This window comes from Taudactylus pleione, unplaced genomic scaffold, assembly GCF_031769625.1.
Source record: "Taudactylus pleione unplaced genomic scaffold, aTauple2 ptg000707l, whole genome shotgun sequence".
In the NCBI taxonomy this organism is placed as follows: domain Eukaryota; kingdom Metazoa; phylum Chordata; class Amphibia; order Anura; family Myobatrachidae; genus Taudactylus; species Taudactylus pleione.
The window spans coordinates 1500760-1523994 of NW_028285109.1; the positions used below are offsets into that span (position 1 = coordinate 1500760).

General features: G+C 42.7%; 1 protein-coding gene across 5 annotated transcripts in view; it reads left to right on the forward strand.

Annotated features, from left to right (window-relative positions):
• AKAP6 (A-kinase anchoring protein 6) overlaps positions 1 to 23235 on the forward strand; it is a 479843-nt gene that overhangs the window by 448000 nt on the left and 8608 nt on the right. For all 5 annotated transcript variants that reach the window (XM_088456596.1, XM_088456595.1, XM_088456597.1 and 2 more), the window contains 3 exons: positions 3569 to 3784; positions 11496 to 11708; positions 18376 to 21186. In XM_088456596.1, the coding sequence (XP_088312722.1) occupies positions 3569 to 3784; positions 11496 to 11708; positions 18376 to 21186 (3240 nt within the window). The remainder of the gene's footprint in view (positions 1 to 3568; positions 3785 to 11495; positions 11709 to 18375; positions 21187 to 23235) is intronic.

Genomic DNA, 23235 nt, shown 5'->3' on the forward strand with positions numbered 1-23235 from the left:
CAGGGTAACAGCAGGTTGCTAGTGGTGCTAGCGGCTGACCCAAACCCGGGGTGTGTAATACTGTTGGCAGTCCCTGAGTGTAATGGTTGGGCCGCTGGTGGCTGGTATTGCTGCACAGAGGTGGCCACGTGCGTGGGCAGCTGAGTGCTGATTTTTTAAGAGGGTAGGTTGTCAGCAGTGTCAGTTCCGGTTGCCAGTGCAGTCGCGCCCAGGGTAGTTGAGGTGGTGGGGGTCTTGTGGTGGGTGGTCTCCGAAGCGTTTCAGCTGTAGGCCTTCTTCTAGGAGGTTTCATTTAAAGTAAAATATTTGTATCTTACCCTCTTCCAGAACCAGATAATCATTTTTGTATCTATCAACTATTAATGGTCTGGGAAACCCTGTTTTCCTTTAAGCTGCAGTTACAGGGTAAGTTCTGGTGCCGCCTATACCTATTAATTTTATAGCATGAGTATGTGCTGCTGGTGTCATCATCATCATGGTTATAATGTCGATGTTGACCATCTTGCCATTCATCATGTAAACAGTGATGAAATGTCGACATGTTGGAATGCCGGCATACAGTATAGTCCCTGGTGGGCCTGTGGTGACTTACCTGCTCCCAACAGCTGCAGTGGCTTCAGCAGCGGCTTCTGGGTCATGGGTGTCATGTGACTGTGACTTCCATGTCAGACCTCCGATCCTCCAGGGTTCAGGTGAGTATTTTCCCACCTATACCTAATCCATACCTCTAACACTATCCCTCTAGTGCTTATCTCTAACCCCCCGCCTCCGCAGCCTAACCCTAACGTCTCCTCCCCCGAAGCCTAACCCTGATCCTTCCGCCTGCTTTGAATGATACCATATTACCTTAAGCTGGACAGACACTTTGCCTGATTTAGAGATGTACGCTAATGTCACAGCAGCTGCTAATTTGTATGCAATGGCCTTACGAAAATATGCCAATGTCATAGCTGCCTGGTTTTGTATCAAGACGCCCACTGGCGGCTTCGCAAATTCATGCGGCTGCTTACAAAGACACAGCATCCATCGCAGATCAGTCGATTATCTGCCGTCTGAGTAACCCTATTGTTATGATGATGATGATGATGATGACACCAGCAGCACTACCTGGTTGCTTGTGATTGGCTGCTTGTTATTGACCCCCTCCAGCTAATAGCATTTAATTTATTAGCATTGCCTCCATGTTATATCCGGTTAAGGCCGTCTATATGGATTATTTGTCATTTCCATTTGCGCTACTACAAGAAAGAAAACTCCCATTGGAATTATATATCGATAAATGACAGGTGAGGGGGGAGTTTGTATTTTTCTACATTTTATATGGAAAATAATAGCATTATCGTCTTTGTATATTGCACTGTATTACATTATGACGTTTACAAATAGGGTAATGGGTTTTTTGCGTTTACTACTACTACTGTCATTATATATATATATATATATAATTATTATTATTATTATTAACAGTTTCTTAATTATATAGCGCAGCAAATTCCGTTGTGCTTTACAATTTGAATATATGTGTGAATATATATATATTCACACATTCAAATATATATACAGTGCAGTACTCACAAGTTGATACAAGATTAATAGTAGCTTCCACATTCTGAATAAGAGTGCAAATACTGTAGTTATTTTATTCATTTCTGAGATTATTTCACTGAAACAAGCCTTCTATAAACTAGCCTTATTATGACTTTACTTTGCACTTAATTGTGTGCCTGGGCTAACAACTCTGGGAGTTCTCACTGATAATGTTCATGTTTGTTTCCTATACTGCACTGGGGGAGCAAGGAAGGATTTAAGAAGGATTTGCTAATTGTTCTGGAATTATTAAGATCTTTCCTGTTAGCATTTTCAAACGATTGGAGACTTGTCCACCAGTTTAAACAGAAAGATGGTCCCTCTTAGGGCCCCATACATCAGGCGGCCATTTTCCTTATACCCCGATCCGACCAGAGCTGATGATCCACCGATCGGAAACGCAGATTGATAGCCATCGATGATCGTCAATCTGTCTGGGAATCGGTGAAATTCTTCATGTTAAAATTCCCCAATTTACTGATCACGATCATTTTTTGGTCGGGATCGGTAAATCAAGGAAATCCAACATGTTGGATTTCACTGATGCCCTGACCCTGGTGTCTGGGGATCGGGGAATTGCCGCAGTCTGTCGCTGATTATTGGGGGCCTTTACTCTGTTGTTGTTTTAAAGATGACAATAAAATTTTCTGCAGAGATGACAGGTCAACTTTCATTTCTCTCCCGCTCACATTTTATGTTTAACTTTGCTTGCGTCACCTGTCTTAATGATGCTGAGGATATTGTAAATCAGAGGAGAATTGCAAACTTTAGGCTTATTAGTCTTTGTTCTTCATATTCTATAAAATTATAGACAATTTTCTACCATTTGTTCATGTTATAACTTATTATGCTAATGATTAAAAGTTGGTGTGGTTTAAGGAAACAATGAAACATTTCAGGGTTTTTTTTACTTATTTTATCCCCTCCACTGAATCAGCATTCTGTGTTATATAGGAAGGAAATTATCCTGTCTGCCGAATAACTATAGGAACAATAAAAATTACTATTGATAAGAAAATTATTTATTACCAGTTATGTATATAGTGCACACATATTATGTAGGGAATCAGTATGATTTACCGCCGGCCGCATGGGTGGCAGTTCATATCCCGACAGCGGAAGCCCGGCAGTGAAGATCCCGACAGGTGAGTATTTTTTCTATTTACTAACCTATCCTCCCCCTCCTAACCCTCCCTTAGGGGTGCCTAACCCTAACCTCCCCCCCAAGTGCCTAACCCTAACCCCCCTCTAAGTGCCTAAACCGAATCCCCCCTTCCCCGCAGCCTAACCCTAAGTCTCCCAGGGGGGTGCCTAACCATAGCCTTCCTCCTGCGGTTGCCTAACCCTAACCCCCCCTTCCCCTAGCCTAACCCTAACCTCCCGGGGGGGTGCCTAACCCTAAGTCCCCCCCAGAGCCCCTAACTTAACCCTTCCCCCCTGCGCGGCTGTCCGTTTCCGGCTTACCTTCAATCGGTAAGCCGGGTGTCGGGCTCCCGGCATAGGTCTAATGACAGGCGCCGGTCATTAGACACTTGCCGGGATTAGACAGTCGGGATGCCGACAGTCAGCATTTACACTGTTGGCATCCCGACTGCATCACTTATGAAGCACTACATATTTATTCACATTAGTCCCTGCCCCAGTGGATCTTACAATCCATATTTCCTGTCACATGGGAACACATACACACTTAGGGTAATTTTTTTGGCAGAGGCCAGTTAGCCTGCCAATATATTTTTGGAGTGAGGGAGGAAACCAGGGCATCCAGAGGAAACTTGCGTAAACACTGGAGGACGTACAAACTCCACACAGATAGGGCCTTGGTCATGAATTGACCTCATGATGTCAGGGCTATGTGGCTGTATGCTAACCACAATGCCAACCGTGCTGCCAAGGAATATCAGAAGGACAAAAAGAAGATATTTAGATGTCTTTTCTGTGCTACGAATACTGCCTCACTCTCTGTTGCTCTCCTCCACAGAGGTCTCTTTCTGAAGCACTCTCATGTTCAGCACCCCATGCAGTGCTTTCTCCTGGAAGTGGAAGTCTTGTGCAGCAGCTGGAACAGCGAGTAAAGGAACTCAAATCATGGCTGAGAGATACTGAGCTGGCCCTATATAACTCCAGCTTGAGGGTGGGAAACGAGGAGAATGGTGGGGTTAAAGAAAGAATCCAGAGAGAACGGCATCAGTTCCAGGTACCAGTAACTACTGGTTTTATTTTGAATATGATCTCACCCATCTCCATGCTTTGTGAAACTGATTTGTGTGATTAACATTAATGTCCTCGTCTTTGTATAATTTTGAGATATATGTAACAGTAAAGTGCTTTTACCTCTTGAAACCCCATTGTATATTTCCAGTCCATAGTATTCCTGTATTTTCATAAGTGCAGAGTGAAAATTACAGACAAGGGTCACTGCTCATGTACCGGCCCCTAGTATGATTGGAAGACCAGAGCGGGGACCTCCCTAGTGATTGAAACAGCATTACCATGCACCCTATAATTATCTCACCCTAGGGATTGCTTTGGCATTATAGATGCTGGCGATACAGTTATGGCTTATATGAGACGTGAGTTAGGTTTGGATAGGCAGTATTTTATGAGGAAATGGTCCAGAAGTAATGGCAGACACAAGTTTTTAAGTCATGTGCATTAGTCCGTCATGCAGGGCTTTGCATAGGGGCAGTTCCTAAATTGAAAAATACATATACTCCTTTTTATGCGCTCAGTGGTGAAAAAGGCGACTGAGCAAATCGGACAAGCACATTTTTGACCCCTTAGGGCAGGTTGTAATAGGGTGCGAGTATTCCTGCGGGATCAAACTTGCACGTTTGACTCTAAACTCGCAAATGTAATAGAGTGCAAGTTTAAGAGTCTGAGTTTGACAGGCATGGGAGTGCATGCGAGTTAAACTGTGGGTAAACTTGCACTTTGTAATGCAACTTTCAATACAAAGTGCGAGTTACACAGAATCCTCACAGATCCGTGAATGCTTCTGTGTGAAAAAAAAATAGTAAAATGTTAAAAATTAACTTGTGGTCAGCCCCTAAAAGCAAAACCAGCACCAGGCTTTTTCGAGCCGGTCCTGGTTGTGAAAATACAGGGGGGAAAAGATGTAAGGGTTCGCCATATTTTCATCACCCAGCCACAATCAGCACCAAACTTTTTCTAGTGGGGGTGTAATGCCACAGCCGTGGGACCCACTTCACAGCCAAATAATTTGCACCCCACGCTAGTCATCCCAGGTCCAGTATCCCTGGGGAAGTGGGGATCACCCCAATTAAGGTGTACCCCCTCTCCAGGGCACCCCAGACCTAGGCTGATAGCCCGGGGGTATCCCCAACACACCTGGGTGGGGGGTGCCAGGTTGATTTTGTAAAAAATAGAATAAATAATATTGTCCTTTACAGGAGAACTAGGTCCCAGCAAGCCTCCCCCGCATTCAGGTACTAGAGAACCACAAGTACTAGTATGCAGGGCATTACGGGCCTGAAGGTACCTCTAGTTCACCTTCAAAAGACAAACACCAAAGCTTTTAATATTTTATTACATATGCACTCACTCATTCACTCACACTACATACTTATTACATACTTACCTTGTCCCTAGCACCGGTCTGTCCCCTTGTCTAGTAGAATCCACATCGGAACCTCTTCGGTCCACGTAGACATCCACCGTTTTCTTAAAATAAAAACACGCCAAGACTGGACCCATCGAACATAGGGCCTCATTCAGAGGAGGTCGGAGGATGCCAGCGGTCGCTCAGAAACTGGGCGGCCGCTTGCATCCTGACCGCCTGCCTCTGTTTTGGTCGTTAGGCTGTGGGTTTACACCCACAGCTCTAACGACCGCTAGGGTGATGGTCGCGATGGTCAGAGACCATCGCGACCATCGGGGCTTACGACGAGACCCTAGGGTAGGGTCTCACTTGTCGTAAGCCCCGGAGAGCTTCTGGCTCTGTCAGAGCCGGAAGCTCTCCAATGACATCACTAGTGATGTCAGTGGGGCCTCCCCCAAACGGTAGGCGTTCCCATGGGAACGCCTCCGTTTGGGCTGCCACACCCCCCCGGCCCGCCTTCCAAATGGGGCGAGCTGTCAATCAACATCGACAGCTCGCCCCCTTTGGAAAGAGACCCGCTACGACCGGCGCTGTCGGTCGTAGCGGGTCTCACACATGCGCACGAAGGAGCCGGCTCCCTCGTGTGCATGCGCACTTGACAAACATCGAGGCGGCCGTGCGGTTGTAGACCGTACGGCCGCCTCTGAATGAAGGCCATAGTACCGTAACATAAACGGTACTTTGCAAATTACGATACAGCTGCTGCATTTCCCATAGAAATGCATTGGCTCAAAGTTCATTGGCTGATAGAGGCGAGCTTCCACCTCTCTCAGCCAATGAGCGGTTCCCTCCAATGACTTCAACGTTGGAAAGCACTAGGATACTAAAGTGCATTCCCACCATTTAAGTCAATAATCTGCAGATTGGGCCGATAATTGCATAATGAATGCCCAACTTTACTTAACAGAGAATCAACCGCATAAACCCAGCTGTGGCCCTTCATCTTATTAATAATAATACTCAGCTGTCTCTCTTTGTGCCACACTCCTGTCCTTAATTTCCGTGTCTGCACCACTTCAGAGTCATCTTTTAACCCTCCCTTTTATTGTTCCATACTGGAAACAAAAATACCACCATGTCCTTCTATCATCTAGAAATGTGTTTCATCCTCTAGTCGCTGGGCCTGATTCAGAGTTGCACGCAATTCCAAAAGCGTAAAGTGACTGGAATTGCAGCCGCTTTGTTGCAACTTTGCAGATTAATATCAGTAATTTAGGAACCATCAGATTTTCCATATAACTGATAAGAGATGTTGTGGTTTAGGGGCCTATTTATCAAGTTATATTTGCGGGACATTCCTAAAAACACCCATTTTGGGAGGATATCCACAAACATTAAGTATCCCCCGAATGTGCCATGGAGCGCCTGCAGCAGATATCTCCATATCTGAGGAGGTTCCACCATTACGGACAGCAGCCGCAGCCCCAATAGATTTCTATGGAGGCTGCAAAGCTGTCAGATTTACCAAGTTTGGCCATGAAGCTAACAACACCTGAAGATGGCGTTAGCCTGTTGTAGCCTATGGGCTACACATTGCAAAAATTACTAGGAGAACCTTCTCCGGTAATGGCTGCGGCACATGCGTGGTCAGTAGACCACGCAGGAGTCCCGAAAGAGGAGTGAAGAGACTACTGATGTGGTCACTTCCATCCAAGCACAACGCAAGGACGGGCTCCTTTCAGAACCTCTGTCCCTTTATGTGCCTTTTACATTTGGCTGGTACATAATTTCTTATTGCCACGAATAGCGACGATATAAAATTACAATGATCGGGTCTGAAACCCCACGATTGATAAATATGCGGCTTAGAAAGTTTATGAATTACACACATTTCTAGAACAGACAAGGTGCTAGATTAATCATAATACATTGTTCAGAACAAGAAAGTAATAAACACCAGGCACCTACAAACCTTGTAAAACTATTTTTACACAGATCTAAATGAAGAATTATATTTCATACTAACAATATTTCTGAGTTTTTCGAATCATAGAATATAATATAGGTGTGGTTCAATCAGAAGCTGCATATGTATAGAACACAGTAAGTAATAAATACTGTACTGTATAGTACATAAGTAATTGTCTGTAAAATCTTAAATAATGAATAAAATAAAGTAAGAGCAACCTAACAAAATTGAGAAGGTTAAAATAACCGCCGCAGATAAAAGAACAAAGCCCACACAATGTAACTACTATTTGGTGTAAATACATTTTTGTCTGTCTCTTTATTTGGCTCTCAAGCTTAATGTTGTTCCCCTACCAGCACAAGTGTCAGGATAAGTGATGTTGACAGGCACGATAGGAGATCAATATTCTCACTATAATTAGTAATAAAGCCTTGGTGCTGGGGTCAGGGGGCCATTGAGCCCCGTACTAGCTGAGCACCCTGCCAGCACCATGCTTTGAGCTGTATATCTATAGCATCCAAAAGTACGCAATGCATTTTTCTTGTTCAGCAGTTCCACTGTGTATAAGTGATGCCAAGGGACACATTGTAATTTATCACAGAAATCACCCTCTGAGTTTAGATTTATTTGATTTAAAATTAACCAGTCAAGTTTATTTGATGGAAAAAATTATTTCTCTGAATTTCAATAGCATTATGATGAGGGTTGATTGATCCAGGGAATGTATTCGATCACAATTTTGGGGATCCGGAATGATTTTTATTCTCTTTGTGCGGCTTAATTGGTAACTGTCTGTCGCACTGAGTATTTTCTTTTGTCTTCCTCTGATTCAAAACAAATAGATGTAAGAACGTATTTCAACTGCAGTATAAATTGAATCAATGTTGCAATTTCCTGAGTGTACAGGTAAAATACAAGTTTTATTCTGAGCTATAATACACGGCAGATGCAACAAAGTAAACCAGAAAAAAATAAATGCTGCATAATAAAATTCCTGACTTTGGTCTCTGCTGCCTTGGAAACCTTACAGAGCCTTCAAAAAATAAAAAAATAATAATATATATATAGATAGATAGATGGATAGATAGATAGATAGATAGATAGATAGATAGATAGATAGATAGATAGATAGATAGATAGATAGATAGTAGAGGAGGGTTTATCTGTTTTTGTTGTAATATCTAACTAAACAGCTTTGTTTTTGCCCAATACACTCTTCCATATTTCTACGTAAATCCACCTTACAGAAGAACATGCCAGCACCAAGAGGAGACACATTGGGCCTGACTCAGAGATGATGCCGTATCGATATCAGACGCAGTGGAGTGGTATTTTGCTACTGCACAATCGCCAAAGTCACACGCACAGCGATTGGTTAGTGATGGAAGTTGCAGAGAGGAAGTTTTTTTTGCAGAGTACAGATGTGTCCTCACTCGTCTTTGCTGCAGTCGCACCAAACAGCCCCTTTTAGCTCGCCTGGCCCCGTGATTCTCTGCTAGAGCTGAGTGTCTTTTTTGATGAAAGTCGCAATATGATGCTACTAGAACGCACCAGCAGATTGTGCTGATTCATTTGATATGTGACACTTGTATATCTGTGTGTGACTTAGTCTCTCAATCTGCATACGAAATGCTACAATGCAGCGACCACAGCTTTTTTCCACACCAAGTTCCGTTTACAGACTCAGTTGCACACACATGTACACGTGTCACATATTAATCAGCACTGCAAACAAGGACGCCTGACATTAGCAGAGTTGCACAGAACCTGGCGGCTCACTCATGCCTGGTATATTGCGCTGCATGGCGTAATGAGGCTAGAGGAGCAAGCAATCTGTAGTCAGCGTTTGGGGGATGTAATTGGGGATGGCTGGGAAAACGCAGGCATTTTGGACCGGTTTCCTGGGCGAGCCCTAGTGAGCCTCTGCAAATTAGTTTGTAGCTGGAGAGGCCCCGGCGTCTTAGGTGAGACGCTCATTCTGAGGCAGCATAAGATTGCTCAGAGGTTTGATGTTTTTGCTTCATACGTAAGTGGCGGACATGAGACGCTGACGGTGGGCATCTCTGTGCACAAGACGGTGGCTGGATCATTAGCATATTTTCACAAGTCCACTGCGTACTGGATCACAGGAGCAACGGGCACTGTATGCATCTCTGAATTAGGCCCAATGTCGTGTTTAAGATGACCAGATGTTAGCACACATTCTATAGCAAATTTTCCAACTGCAGCATATAAATGCTCTTGTCTTTCTGTCTATCTATCAACTTATTTTTATAGGGTGGATTTTAAATACCAGTGTGCTGGTCTTCCTATTGTTCTATTCCATACAATTGCTCAGATAACTGTTTCCAGCATACCTACTTACTAATGCTATTACTGCTTGACCTCTGGCTATTTCTCTGGTGAGTGCTCCTATGACTTGCTCTATAGTGGCAGAAGACCTCCATTGCCTATGCACCGTTACCATACTTGCTGCAGGGAGTGTGAATGAAATCCCGCCCAGAGGTGATGGGCCACTTTCTAGTATATGCAGGAACTGCCACGTATTCAATGAAGCTTCCTTTGGAAGAGCAGAGCTGGTGCTTTGGGAGGGTGTACTGGCATCTCTAGGCTCTCACCCAAATTTTACTATGGGAGTCCAGCAATGAAGTTTTCCATCCCTGATATTTAATATCAATTTCAAGGAACTGCTATCGAGCCGCGACATCTCATTACATCATGTGCAAGCCTGTCTTGACTTACATTGAACCAATACAATCCCTATTGTGGCATGTATTCTGAATTTAATGACAATTAATTTTTTGCATTTTAAATAATTTGCTTTAACAATTTATAATGCCTAGAGGATATGAATTGATGGAATTTATTGTACTAAAGGTCAGAAATGGAAAATAGGATCTTTTCAGGGACTGTATGTATTAGTCCGATCTGCAGGCACCGACAGTATTGTGTCATGCGCTGTATATTCTCTGTACTCCTGTTGAATTCCTGCCCTCCCCTTCATCCTCTCGCCTGGTTACCAGTCTGATGTGCTCACTGATTTGGGTCCCTCTCCCCTGTGAGCTGTGATTAGGGCCCTGCCATTTGCTTCATTATTAGTGAACACTTTAATAGTGCCATTTAAAAGGCCATATTTCTGCCTCCCTCGTTGGGCCAAGGATGATACATGGTGATAATTGGCAGAGAGAGATGGCTCTCAGTGGCCTTTTAATCGCCCTATTTATCAGACTTGGTGTCTGTGTGAGACGGATCATTTTGATGGCCACTCTTCGTTTTCTCGTCGCTGACGCTTAACTTGTTCACTGCCATGGTTTTACATTTAGTATGTCTGTATTGATGGAAGTTTTACAGGAATGTGCGGTGTAAAGAGAATAGGAAAGTGATGTTATCTTGGCAGTAGCTGGCAGAGAAAGTACTGTACCGTGATTTAAGTATTATGCACAATTTTACATATCAATTCAAGGCTCAGAAAATAACAGAGCACCATCTTATTAAGGGATGTAATTCAAATTTGGTTTGATCATGTAATAACTGCTCACAATTGCTTGGAATTTGGAGCTCATTCAGACCTGTTCGCTAGCACCCAGCGTATGCAAAACTTGCGCATGCCCAGCAAGGCAGGCGATCGCACAGCAAGACAGTAGCACGCCCACTATGTCTTGGCGTGCGATCACTTTGTGTATGTAGACGCCCACCAGCCATTCATAAGAAACCCACTTGCGCACGTCATCTCTTGGAAATGCATTAAACCATTGGTACATCGAGCACCATCGGATGCGATCGCAGCGTTTAAGGTTGACTATACCCTGCTGCAAGCACTGAGATCACTTCAGTGTGAAATACAACCAGGTGACGTGTACAATGACGCAGCCTGTTAATTATGCACGCCTCTGAAACGGCGTTGAGACGCTCAGGCACGCCAGCATTCACACCTCCACTCCCCTGTTTCTAGCGGCCAGCTCCTATTACCACCCACAAATGGCTCCTCCTGTCACTCACTGTGCTGGGCTGTCTATGCGCAGCGTGCGAACGTTTCCTGACCTCTAGCCCTGGTTCACGCACGCGCACTGCGATGCATACGCATTGCCAGACTGCAAAAATCGGCCAGCTACGAGCGAACGCATCCTAGCGAGCAGGTCTGAATCAGCTCCTTTGTCCCAAATATATAGTTCTTGGTGTATATGCCAGTTTATTGTTTCTTGGCTCATCTGGGGTCTCCTTATTCTGTTTCCTGCACAGCAGAGTGGCTATTTATACCTTGTGTATTTATTGCAATTTTATAGATATATCAAGTACTTTACACTTTTTATAGCATTGCTGTCTGCCAGGTTATTCCATGACTACATCTAACAGTTTTCTGTCGTCGTCCCCCTGCAGTGTCTCTGCTCCGAGCTCAGGCTGCGTAGACGTGGGGTGAGATCCGTGCTGAGTTTGTGCCAACATCTCCTAAATGTCCAGGACCAGTCTCTGCACCAAGACCCTCCCAATCTGCAGCTCCTAAGTGTCAATTTGGAGAGGAGATGGGAAGCCATAGTGATGCAGAGTACACAATGGCAAAGGCGGCTGCAGAGAGAGCTGGGCGAAGAGCAGGTAAATTATAAAGAATGTTAATGGCCATTACTGTACTTCAAGCTCTTTAAAGTGCTAGGGTACAAGACAATTGGGTACAATGGAGCATCTTCCAGTGGCAAGCTTATTTGGTTCCTGTGCAGTGCTTTCTACATTTTACCATGGCTTAGGCTAACACCACACTGGCTCACTCATATTAGTCCATCTTCCCTTCCTAACGATTTGATTTTTACAAAAGACGCAGGTAGAATCAGATGTAAAGGGGCCTATCCATTAGCAGATCTTTCTGAAAGACAAAAGATTTATCTTTTGAAAATTACTGGGGCTGCTGTGACAGATATCTGTCATGTACATGACAGATTTTTGCAAACGACAAACGATATTGCATGACATCATTCTGGGACAGGATTGTTTTTTATGTTTCTATTCAGTTTCATTAAAAAAATCGTTCGTTGTTCGTCGTTTACCGCGACAGATATTTCTAATATCTGTCATAGATAAACGATAATTGACCAACATGTTGGAGAGACAAAAGACCAAATTTGTTGGCCGCAGGAGTGCGCATTTTTATCGTTCAGAGCCTATCTATTAGCAGATAAATTGAACGACTGAACGATAAAGCGTTCATCATTCAAATGTATCTGCTAATGGATAGGCCCTTTTAGTGTTCCAGTCTGTACTGCTGGCTTACATACAAAGGTAATATTGTTGGAACATGCTTGTAAGTACATGCTTGGACCATTAGGGTTGGCCTGGCAGCTCTGGGCTCCCAGCTGTAGCACAATTTTTTTTTTAATATTTACTTTATAAAAGCATCAAAAGAATACAATAAATAAGTTCAAATGTAAATCAGATATTATACAAAAGAACAAATCAGAGTCCATAACAATATTTATTTTATTTATTTATTAACAGTTTCTTATATAGCGCAGCATATTCCGTTGCGCTTTACAATTGGAAACATTGATAGAACAAATCAGGGTAATAACTGACAGACATAGAGGTAAGAGGGCCCTGCTTGCAAGCTTACAATCTATAGGGAAATAGGCATTGATGCACAAGGATAGGTGCTATATATATTGCAATTTGGTCCGGCCAGAATGCAGAGTTTCTTGGTGGGCTGCATGATCCAGTCACATAGGAATGTCGGTCAAATGTCAGGAGTATGTGAAGGAAAGACAATATGTGAGGTTATGTGTGGACTGTGAGAGGGGATGTAATAAGACATGGAAGCTATGAAGGTTATGTGGTCAGTTCTGGAATCTGATAAGCTTGTCTGAAGAGGTGAGTTTTCAGGGAATGCTTGAAGGATTGAAGAGTAGAGGTAAGTCTTATTATGTGTGGTAAGGCATTCCATAGAGTGGGTGCAGCCCGAAGAAAGTCCTGTAACCGTAAATGGGAGCAAGTAATGCGTGGGGATGAGAGACACAGATCTTGTGCTGAGCGGAGAGGTCGGGTTGGGAGATATTTTGAGATGAGTGAAGAGATGTATGTTGGTGTAATTCGGTTAATGGCCTTATGTGTAAGTAACAGTATTTTGTATTGAATATGGTAGAAAACCGGCAACCAATGGAGGGACTGACAGAGCGGGGCAGCAGACGATGAACGTTTGGCAAGGAAGATAAGCCTTGCAGCTGCATTCATAATGGATTGTAATGGCGATAGCCTGTTTTTGGGAAGACCAGTAAGGAGACTATTGCAATAGTCAATGCGGGAAATAATGAGTGCATGGATTAGAGTTTTTGCAGTGTCTTGTGTGAGATATGGTCGAATTTTGTATATGTTTTTTAGATGTATGTAACATGATTTTGAGACAGATTGAATGTGGGGAACAAAGGATAGTTCAGAATCAAGGATGACACCAAGGCAGCGAGCTTGTGGGGTGGGGTGGAATGTTGAGTTATCAACAGTGATAAAGAGATCAGATTGGTAACTGTTATTGGGTGGTGGAAATATAATTAATTCTGTTTAAGAAATATTAAGTTTCAAGTAGCAAGATGACATCCAAGATGAAATGGCAGAAATACATTCAGTGACACGGACCAATACAGATGGTGATAAATCTGGAGAGGATAGGTAGATTTGAGTATCATCCGCATACAGATGGTACTGAAATCCAAAAGAGCGGATTAGTTTGCCAAGAGAGGTGGTATAGATTGAGAATAGCAAAGGACCTAAGACAGAGCCTTGCGGTACTCCAACTGATAGAGGTAGCGAAGAGGAGGCAGAATCAGAAAAACGAACAGAAAAAGAGCGATCAGATAGGTAGGAAGAGAACCAAGAAAGAGCTGTGTCCTTAAGACCTAGGGATTGTAATGTTTGTACGAGAAGAGAGTGGTCAACAGTGTCAAAAGCAGCAGAGAGATCTAGAAGAATTAGAAGTGAGTAATGGCCTTTAGCCTTGGCAGTGACCAAATCATTTACTACCTTAGTCAGTGCTGTCTCTGTGGAGTGCTGGGAACGGAAGCCAGACTGAAGTGGGTCCAATAAGTTGTGGGTGTTAAGAAAGTGTGTGAGGCGGGTGTAGACAAGTCTCTCCAGTAGCTTGGAGGGGCATGGGAGCTGGGAGATAGGACAGTAATTAGAGAGAGTGTTAGGGTCAGAATTTTGTTTTTTCAGAATGGGAGTAATCACTGCATGTTTGAACAGTGATGGAAAGATGCCAGTAGAAAGAGAGAGATTACAGATTTTAGTTAGGGTTGGGATGAGCACAGGAGACAGAGCTTTACTAATTTGTGAGGGTATAGGATCTAGAGGAGAGGTAATAGAGTAGGAGGATATATCATATTATCAGCAGAAAAACAATGACAAATTCACTGTTCACAAAGATACATAGGGGTAAATCCAATTAGGTGCGAATTGTGAGGTGCGAAGTGCTGTTTTCTCTTCGAATTCGCATACCCAATTCATTTTACAATCCAATTATCAACTCGCACTGAACCAGTGAGACTGAATTCGCATTTTTCCATTTCACCTCCCTAAGAGAGATGGAAAGGAAAATCTTTATTTTAAGGTTAAAATGTCGGGACACTGTGCTGAACCCCTTGGACATCCCCCCTAAAGACTAATTAGGCAATTAGAAGTTTCCAGTTAGCTTAGTTAGTCCAATAATTGCATGTCATTTTAAAAAATAGCCTCAAATTACCTCATAATCAACTTTTTTAATGACAGTATTTTTTTTATTGAAAAATAATAGTTTTTTTATTTTTGTTTTAATAATTAATTTTTTTATTATTTACAATTTTTCAAAGTACCCCATAATTACCTTTTTTCCTTTTTTTTTTTTTTCATTTAATTAGTTTTCCCTCAAACAGCTTTCCATACGGCCCTGCTAACTAAGTTATCAATTTTGGGGAGTTCAGTAGAGTCTCCCCAATTTTTTCATGCACATTTATCACATCGCATTTGGCGGTCATTTCGCAAACCTCTGCTGCGAGTACCGCGAATAGGCATTTTTTATTGGATTTGAGAATTCTTGGATGCTCGCACTCATGTGAAGTCGTGGAGTTTCATGGAACAAACTCGCTACTCGCAATTCGCACCAATTTTGCATTGACCTCATACTGTGGAGGGATCCTGGAGCCAGACAACTTTTGTTCATTAAAAGGAAATCGGGGGATCCTGAAGAAGAATATAAGTTTCATACCACAAAGTGCTACAAAAGCAGTGATAAATAGCCTCCTTAGTAGAAGTAGGAAGAACTTCTATGAAACTCTCCCATGTAGCAAAGAATCACTCGGTACGTATCTCTTTCTGGAGAGAGGGCTCCAGCCAATCCATGTGAAATATAAGAAAAAGTTTCTCTTTGGACATTGCAAGGGTTGGCGGAGAACTCTTTATCCATAAATGCAAAATGGTTTTGCGAGCAGCCGAAGAAATTGCCAGTAGCAATCTCTTCACATCTCTAGGAACCCGGGTATCAGCAGGTATAAGACCAAAAATGGCCCAGTCGGGTGTGAGCGGAACATAGGCCCTGATTCAGAGCCGGTCGCTATTTGCGCTCGCTCGTCCAGAAAATAGGGGTGGCTATTCAAATGAACCGTTCGCTGTTTGCGGTCTGTTCACGCCTCTAGGTCTGAACGAACGAACAAAACTTGCGGTCGTTTTTTGGGAAACTACGCCCCCTGGCCGCTCGCATCCGACGTCATGTCCGCTATTTATTAGATTAATCGAGTACATCGAACAGGGTATGAACTGCTCGCTATTCTTGTGGTTGGTTTTTGCTACCACAATTTTGCGAGCAGTTCTGGCTAAAAAAAAACCCAGTGACGTGGTCAATGACGCTGCTGTTTTAAATATGCACACCCATAAAACGCCCGTTTTGACCTTTAAGCACGCCTGCGTTCTGATTTCCACTCCCCATTTTCAAGCACCTTCCCCTGTTACCACCCACATATGCCTCATCCTGTCACTCAAATTAGCAGGCATTCGCTATTTTGCGAACACATGAATTTCGGCCGCACTGACTGGTTCGCGCATGCGTATAATGATCCGTACGCATGCGCAGTTTGGCAAACATCGCTCGGAGCGAACGAGCTGCCGCTTACGAGTGGCTCTGAATGAGGGCCATAATTCACTAAATGAGCAGTAGCAAAACACCAAACACCCAGTCTAACAAAAGGACAAGCCCAGAACAATGATTAAGGTCAGCTGAAGGTTGTCTACATTTAGGATGAACAGAATCATCCATAATACCCATAAGGAAACCTCTGTATGAGGAGATATATGAGCGATGGAATATATTGAGATACATTTCTGTATATTTAGCAGCGGGGAATGTATTAATGGAATATAACAACTTATTCAGATGTTGATCTGTAGATAAGGAAGGAAAGTGTTCCAACCATTGGGATATGCCTGTTTTAAAAAAGAGCTTCTGAGGAATCTATAGTAAGAGGAGATAGCTGCCCTAGAGAGAGGAGGCTGCAATAAGAAAGTGTCCAGAGGGTTGTCCCAATCTCTTGTCGGGATTAGTTTAGAAATTTTACTCACATAATATTGGGCCTGGAGAAAAGATAATCCAGAAGCACCAATAACAGGAAATTGAGCAATAGATGCAGAGTAAGATAATGGTTTATGCGATTGAGGATCAATCAGTTGACCCACTGTGTGAAGCCCTCCCATTTTCCAAACGGAGGAAATATGTGCAGCTTCACCATTTTGAAAGTTTGGATTATGTAAAAAAGATAAGTGAATTAAACAGGATTAGTGTAATTTACATTTATGGCGTAATAACATCCAAATTTTTCTTGTGGTCATAAGGAGGGGATTATCAAGTATTTCAGACGCTATTTCCCAATCCGTCAAATGTAAAAAGACCGCTAAAGAGGTCCAGAGCAGTAACGTTGTTCTAATGGAGTATTAGCATAGGTCTGGTGAGCCGTCAACCAATCTTTCAAGTAATGCAGCGTAATAATTAATTGTCAAGACATCCAGAAAATTAATACCACCATTGTATTTTGGTTGGCATATTTAATCAGTCCAATTTGCCCTTATTTGTTATTCCAAATGAAGTTACGAAACAGGCGAGTGATATAGGTAATGTCCTTCCGAGATAAAAGAATGGGAAGTACTTGGAGGGGGTAAAGGAGTTTCGGAAAGTAAACCATATAAGAGGTTCGCCCTACCCAAGTAAGATAACTGAAGATGGCTCAACCCTCCCAGGTCAGCAGTAAATTCATGATTTTCCCAATATTAGATTTGTACAGATTATGAATATTTTTAGGAAGTATAATCCCCAAATTGGGGAGGTGCCTATTAGCCCATTTAAGTAGCAAGTGTGCTGCCCATGATGAGCACAACTATTTTTATAATTATAATCTGTAACTACCTAGTGCCTCTAATTTTACATTTTAATTGCCCAGCTTTGTCATTTAGTGCACATTACTATTGGTAATCGTCATTTCAGACGTACTTTGCTATTATACAAAAGTGGGATCTTAAAAAATCAAAGGGATTTTACTGTAACATGTGTGCCCTGTTATTTATCTACTGGAAGAACTGACTTCTCCATGGTCATAAATACCACCTGGGTGAGATTATGAGCTCTTTCTGAGACTCCACAAACAGTGCAGCCTCCACCAGTCAGTGACTATAATAGTAACATTTAGTGCATTTGTGCAGAAAAAGATTCCTTGGCCCCACTGTTATGCTGGAAAACCCTACGGGCCCAATGATTGCTGCCATCTTCCCATAATCCGTACACTGTAAATTGGCCCTATGACATCATTCACATGAATCTAACATGGCCATGCTTAGTAAACTACTCTGTATGTGTCCCACATTGGGCCATTCTGTATTATACGTAACTAAAATATTTTGTACATGCCAGTCCAGTGTAGAGACTCACCTTCTGGAGGTTTCTGGAGGCAGCATATGAAATAATTGATGTCATTGATGAAATAGCTTAAAGTAGTATAAAAACAGTGTGTGTTTAGGTGAATGATAGTTATTTACACATAAAAATGCCAACTTGTCCAGTATTTTATGTTTACAGAAAGAGTTACACATCAAATATTCAGTAACAGAGTGGGAAACAAACTCTACTTTTCTTAATATAGGTCACCAATGTTGGTGCTTTGGTTGTACATGGCTATTAATGTGTATTGGGTATTTACACAGGCTGGTGCCTGGGGTTTAACCTGTTTTGTATGTAAACTATACTTAATTCTAACCTTTGTTGTTTCAGGAGCTGGATTTGCTTGTGGACCCAGACTGGGCGGACTTAAATAGTGCTGGTGGTGAGGAAGCCTTGGAATGGGATGAGACTGATATCACAGTGGAAGCTGCCTGTAGTGACCAGGATGATGGAACAGAGCCAGTTGTGTCAGCTAGGAGACGTTGCTCAGGGCAAGCTGATTCAGATCTAATCCATGAGCAAAGTTCTTTTCAAACACCTGTATATCAAGTCTACAGTTTGCACAACATGGAGCTTTTCAGAACAAACATAGGTCCATTACCAAAAGAAGCCCAAACGTTTGGCACACTGTCACCCCTTCCCCTTTCTCTTCTGAAAGGATGCCCCTTTTTATCAATGCCAGATCTAGCTGATGGATCTCCACAAGCTCGTCATTTCCATTTTACAAAAATCCAGAAGGATTTTAGTGGCCACTCCGAGAGCGAGAGTGGGATTGCAAGTGGAGGAGAAGGTGTGACTGCTGCCAATTCAGAGGGTTGCTTATCATTGGATGGGGATGCACAACAAGGGATTCAGGGTCAGAATGAAGACATGGGGCAAGTTGGAGGTAAAGAAGTTTGTTTCAGAACAAAACCACATAGTCCACTCACATTTCATGATGCTTCCCAACTACAGGCTGATAGACTTAAACCTTTGATACTGGAAAGAACACAGAGACTAATACCCAATTTTTGTTTTCAGAGGACACCAAGTCTAAATGGTACAAATAGGACTATGCTTCCAGCTAGCTCTGAAGACCATAGTCCAGAAGATACAGTTGATTTTCAGGACCTTATTGAAGTATTGAGCCCAGAAGACACTCCTCCAAACTCATCTTCTCTGGAATCACTCTCAGCAGCTGGTAATGAAGTTCTAGAGATGTCAATCCTTAGGCGTAGTGTGTCTCTAGAGAGCTGGCCAGCCTCATATAAGAGCAATGAAGACCTTTTCAGTCAGCAAGGTTCAGCTGATGTTTCCCCAGGTAGTGAGCCTGGGGAAGCATTAAGTAAGCGTACCCTGGACCTACTAAAAAGGCTGGAAGGAATTGAATGCCCGTCTGAACAGAAAATGAAACGCAGTCTTTCTGATGACATTGCTCTACACAATGGTACTCGAAAGGCATCATTAACTGGTTTCAACTCCCCACATGATAAGGAATCATCAGGGAATGAAGATATTGGTTCTGAGTTGACTGAATTAAGCAGTAGTGAAGAGCTTTCACTTAGATCAGAAGACATGGTTGTGCTAAAAGGTCGGTTAGGTTTAGTGAACTCCAATGCCTCTTTCCGCAAGCACTTAAGTCGTTCTCTGGGAGGAGAAGAAGGTGAAGCCAACCTGAGCATGATTGTCAATGTCTCATGTACCTCAGCCTGCACTGATGAAGAAGATGACAGTGACTTGCTCTCAAGTTCCACCCTCACATTAACCGAGGAAGAGGATGAAGAGGAACTTGAAGAGCAAAACTCAAGTTTGGGAAGTGAAGATGAGACTGGGGATGTTACAGAACTGCCTTTGGGGGCTGATTTTATCAGACGAGAGTTGCAGGCATGGATAAGACCCTCATTTCTGCTTCCCAGAGAAAGAAGAAAAATGAATAGGCTAGTACAAGACATGACTGGTGCACCTAAGTCTGAGAAGATATTGCATAGTTCTGCACAATTACAGAAAGAGACCAATGGGAATGGAAAAGATACATGCAAGGTTTTGACAAGAGCCGGGGAGGAGGAAATGCTATTTAACTCAAATCAGCTGGTGGATGATGTGGAAAATGGAAATGTCTGTAGTAGGGTAGGTACAACAAAGGACTGTGTGGGTAAAAGAAACCTCCCTGAAAGAAGCAAAAAGTCTGGACTATACCCTTCAATATCAATTACCAAAACAGAGAAACTTCATCCTCCCAGCATGCCTGCTCTGGCCTTTCACAAGCCCCGTGAGCTAGGACCATCTTCTAATGGGAAGAGCAACCTACGGGTTACATGTGATGGAAATGCCGATGTGGATATGCAAGATAATAGTTCTGTGCCAACAGAAAAAGATCAAGATGTACCTTCTTCTATAGTCCCAGAGGCAGGAAATGACGCTTCCTGTTCTTGTCATAGCTCTGCACATGACAGGACAAGTAGTCCAGATTGCACTGTACAAGATTTTGTGAAGGAGATTTTAGGAATGACATCTAATGCACTCCATGGATCACCACCACAAAGTGGCCAGAACCAAGGAACTGGGGCACAGATCAGGGAGAAGGTGCTGGAATATTCTCGCAGGCAGCTGGAAAGGGGTGACTTCTACTCTTACTTGTCTCTCTCTTCCCATGACAGTGATTGTGGAGAACTAACTGGATCTGTCCGGGCCACAACCCCTCAGACGCCAACAGAAGGGTTCACAGAGGAACAAATAGAGAGCATGTTTGAAGCCTGCACAGACAATAACATGGAAGAGCAGATAACTGGCCAATCTCTGGATTTCAAAGGCTCTTCCACTCTGACCTCTACGCAGCCCGTAGTAAAAACATTACCAGTTAAAGAGCCTCTTAAGTCTGTTGGCAAAAAGAGTTCTCAGAGTAGAGCTCCAATCTCAGGGCAAGAAGCTGCCCCTAGGGTATCTGCCCGGAAATTTCAGGATCAATTATCAGTCACTGCAAATGGAGCTAGTAACAAAATCTCTTGCAAGAAACTGCCTTCCCCAAGAGAATTACATCCTGAGTCTAAAGGAAAAAGTTCTGTAAAGCCCACTGTCTCTAGCCTCCCTGTACTGCACAAAAGGGTCAGAGACCAAAGGCCGGCAATGACTGGCAGTGCAACTCTGGGCACAGGACATCACAAGGTATGTGTATGGAAGAGGTTACTATTTCTGCCATCCATTTGCTATAAAATGTAATTTCATTAGTGAGAAAAGAAACCAATGCAGGATTGGAGTAGGCAGAATACTGTACCTGTGAGAACGTAGCAGCTTTCTGTGATAATGCAGTGTCCCCTCTGCACAGCACTGCGCTCTATTTGTGCTGTAACCTTCTGCACATTATATAGGCAGTCACTACTTAATCTAACATCTCATGAGAGCACAGTCCCCTCACAATTATTACTATGGGCTCCAAGCTAGAGCACTGCAATTTACTGAGGCCCCATATCATAGTAATAAAAACCCACTTGTGGATTCCCGTAGTAACAGCTCATAACACAAACTTCTATATAACAATCATTTTGTTTATTGTAATTAAAGCTCAGTTCATATATTAGAATATACCATCTGCATATATGACAAAAAATGAACGCTGGTTTAAATATCATCTAATGATAGACACAGCAAGTAAAGAAAAGCATGAATATGCAATTGCTCATTAGCATTCATTATCATAATTACAGTAGCATTACGGTTGCTAACTGCACTTATTACATTTAAAAATACCATCCAATGACTTATATAAAGGAACTTTTTTTGTAAACTTAATATGAAAGGTATATATATTTATGATTTATTTTTTTTTGTACATTGAAGGAAATAATTAAAGCATCTCCCCAATCCCCATCACCTCGACTTAGGTAAATGGTGGAGAGATAAGTAACCTGAATTGTCACAGATATATGCCCTCTTTTAGAGTTAGGTACAAATGTGGCTAACAGGTGCTAAATTGCACCACGACAGACAATGTTGTGATGCAAGTAGACAAAATGTGAATTGTTTTTGCATGCAGTGAAGATACTTACTGTGTCTGCATGCAGCACACTAATACTGGGCAACATATATTAACACTCTCATTTACAGTGAGATAGGATGTGCCCCTTCCAGATCTAAATATTCCTGCACCGATTACACTTTCCCTCTCTACAGAACAATATGGTTTTGCTAAACTGACACTATCTGAACAATATCACAGCAGCTTAAGTTAGAAAAGGAGAGATTGCTAAATGTAAAGGGGTGGTTTAAACAGAGGAGTAGTGTGGAACCTTAGCACCTGGAGAAAGTCCATGTCATAGTGCCCCCTTCCCTGTACTGAACTGTGCCAGTGGGGTATGGCCAGCCTGTAACGGAATACTGAAGTGAAGAAAAAAAAAACAAATAGCGGCAGTATATCGCTAGGCATTGAGGTCCCATTGGGGGAATAGAATCTGACATTAAGGGGTAGCTCCTTTGGCACTGCTTTATTTATGTATAGCACTTAGGATCTATCTGACTTTTATCTCCTTTGAATCATTGTTATTAGTCAATAGAGGAGATTGTATTATATATTCCGATCATTTAACTTAAATTGACAGAAAGTGAAATTCCACAGGCTGCACAGCTATTACTGTAATTACTGCCCCAAGCAGCTTTCACTGGAGTGGGGACATCTATGGGAAGCTCCCTTCTCAGCTATGCTCCTACTTTGCAAATATACATTGCACCTAAATTAATGTGAGTCCTACTAACCATGTTCTACCACCATTTATTATTATTTCAGGTCTCCTAATATTTTTTAAAAGATCTTTCAAATAACACTGTGTGGTCCTGCCTGGGAACACCACCATTACTTTAAATAGCAAAGCAGGGACTTTTTTAAATTTCATACATTATAATTGAAGTTTACCTCAGATGTGTCACTTTTAAATCCATTGAAGCACAATGAGGAGAGAAGGAGGGAAGGGATCAAACAGGAGAAGGGGAGAGGAAAGTGATGATCAGAGAGGGGAGGTGACATAAACCAATAAGAAAGGAGAAGTGAGGGGCAAAGGGGGGCAGTGACAGAAGCCAATTAGAAAAAGAGAATTGAGGGGTAGTGACAGAAGCCAAAAAGAAAGGAGGGGGGCAAGGAGTCAATCAGAGAGGGGTGGTGACAGAAGCCAATAAGAGAGGGGAGGGGCAAAGAGTCGATCAGAGAGGGGTGGTGACAGAAGC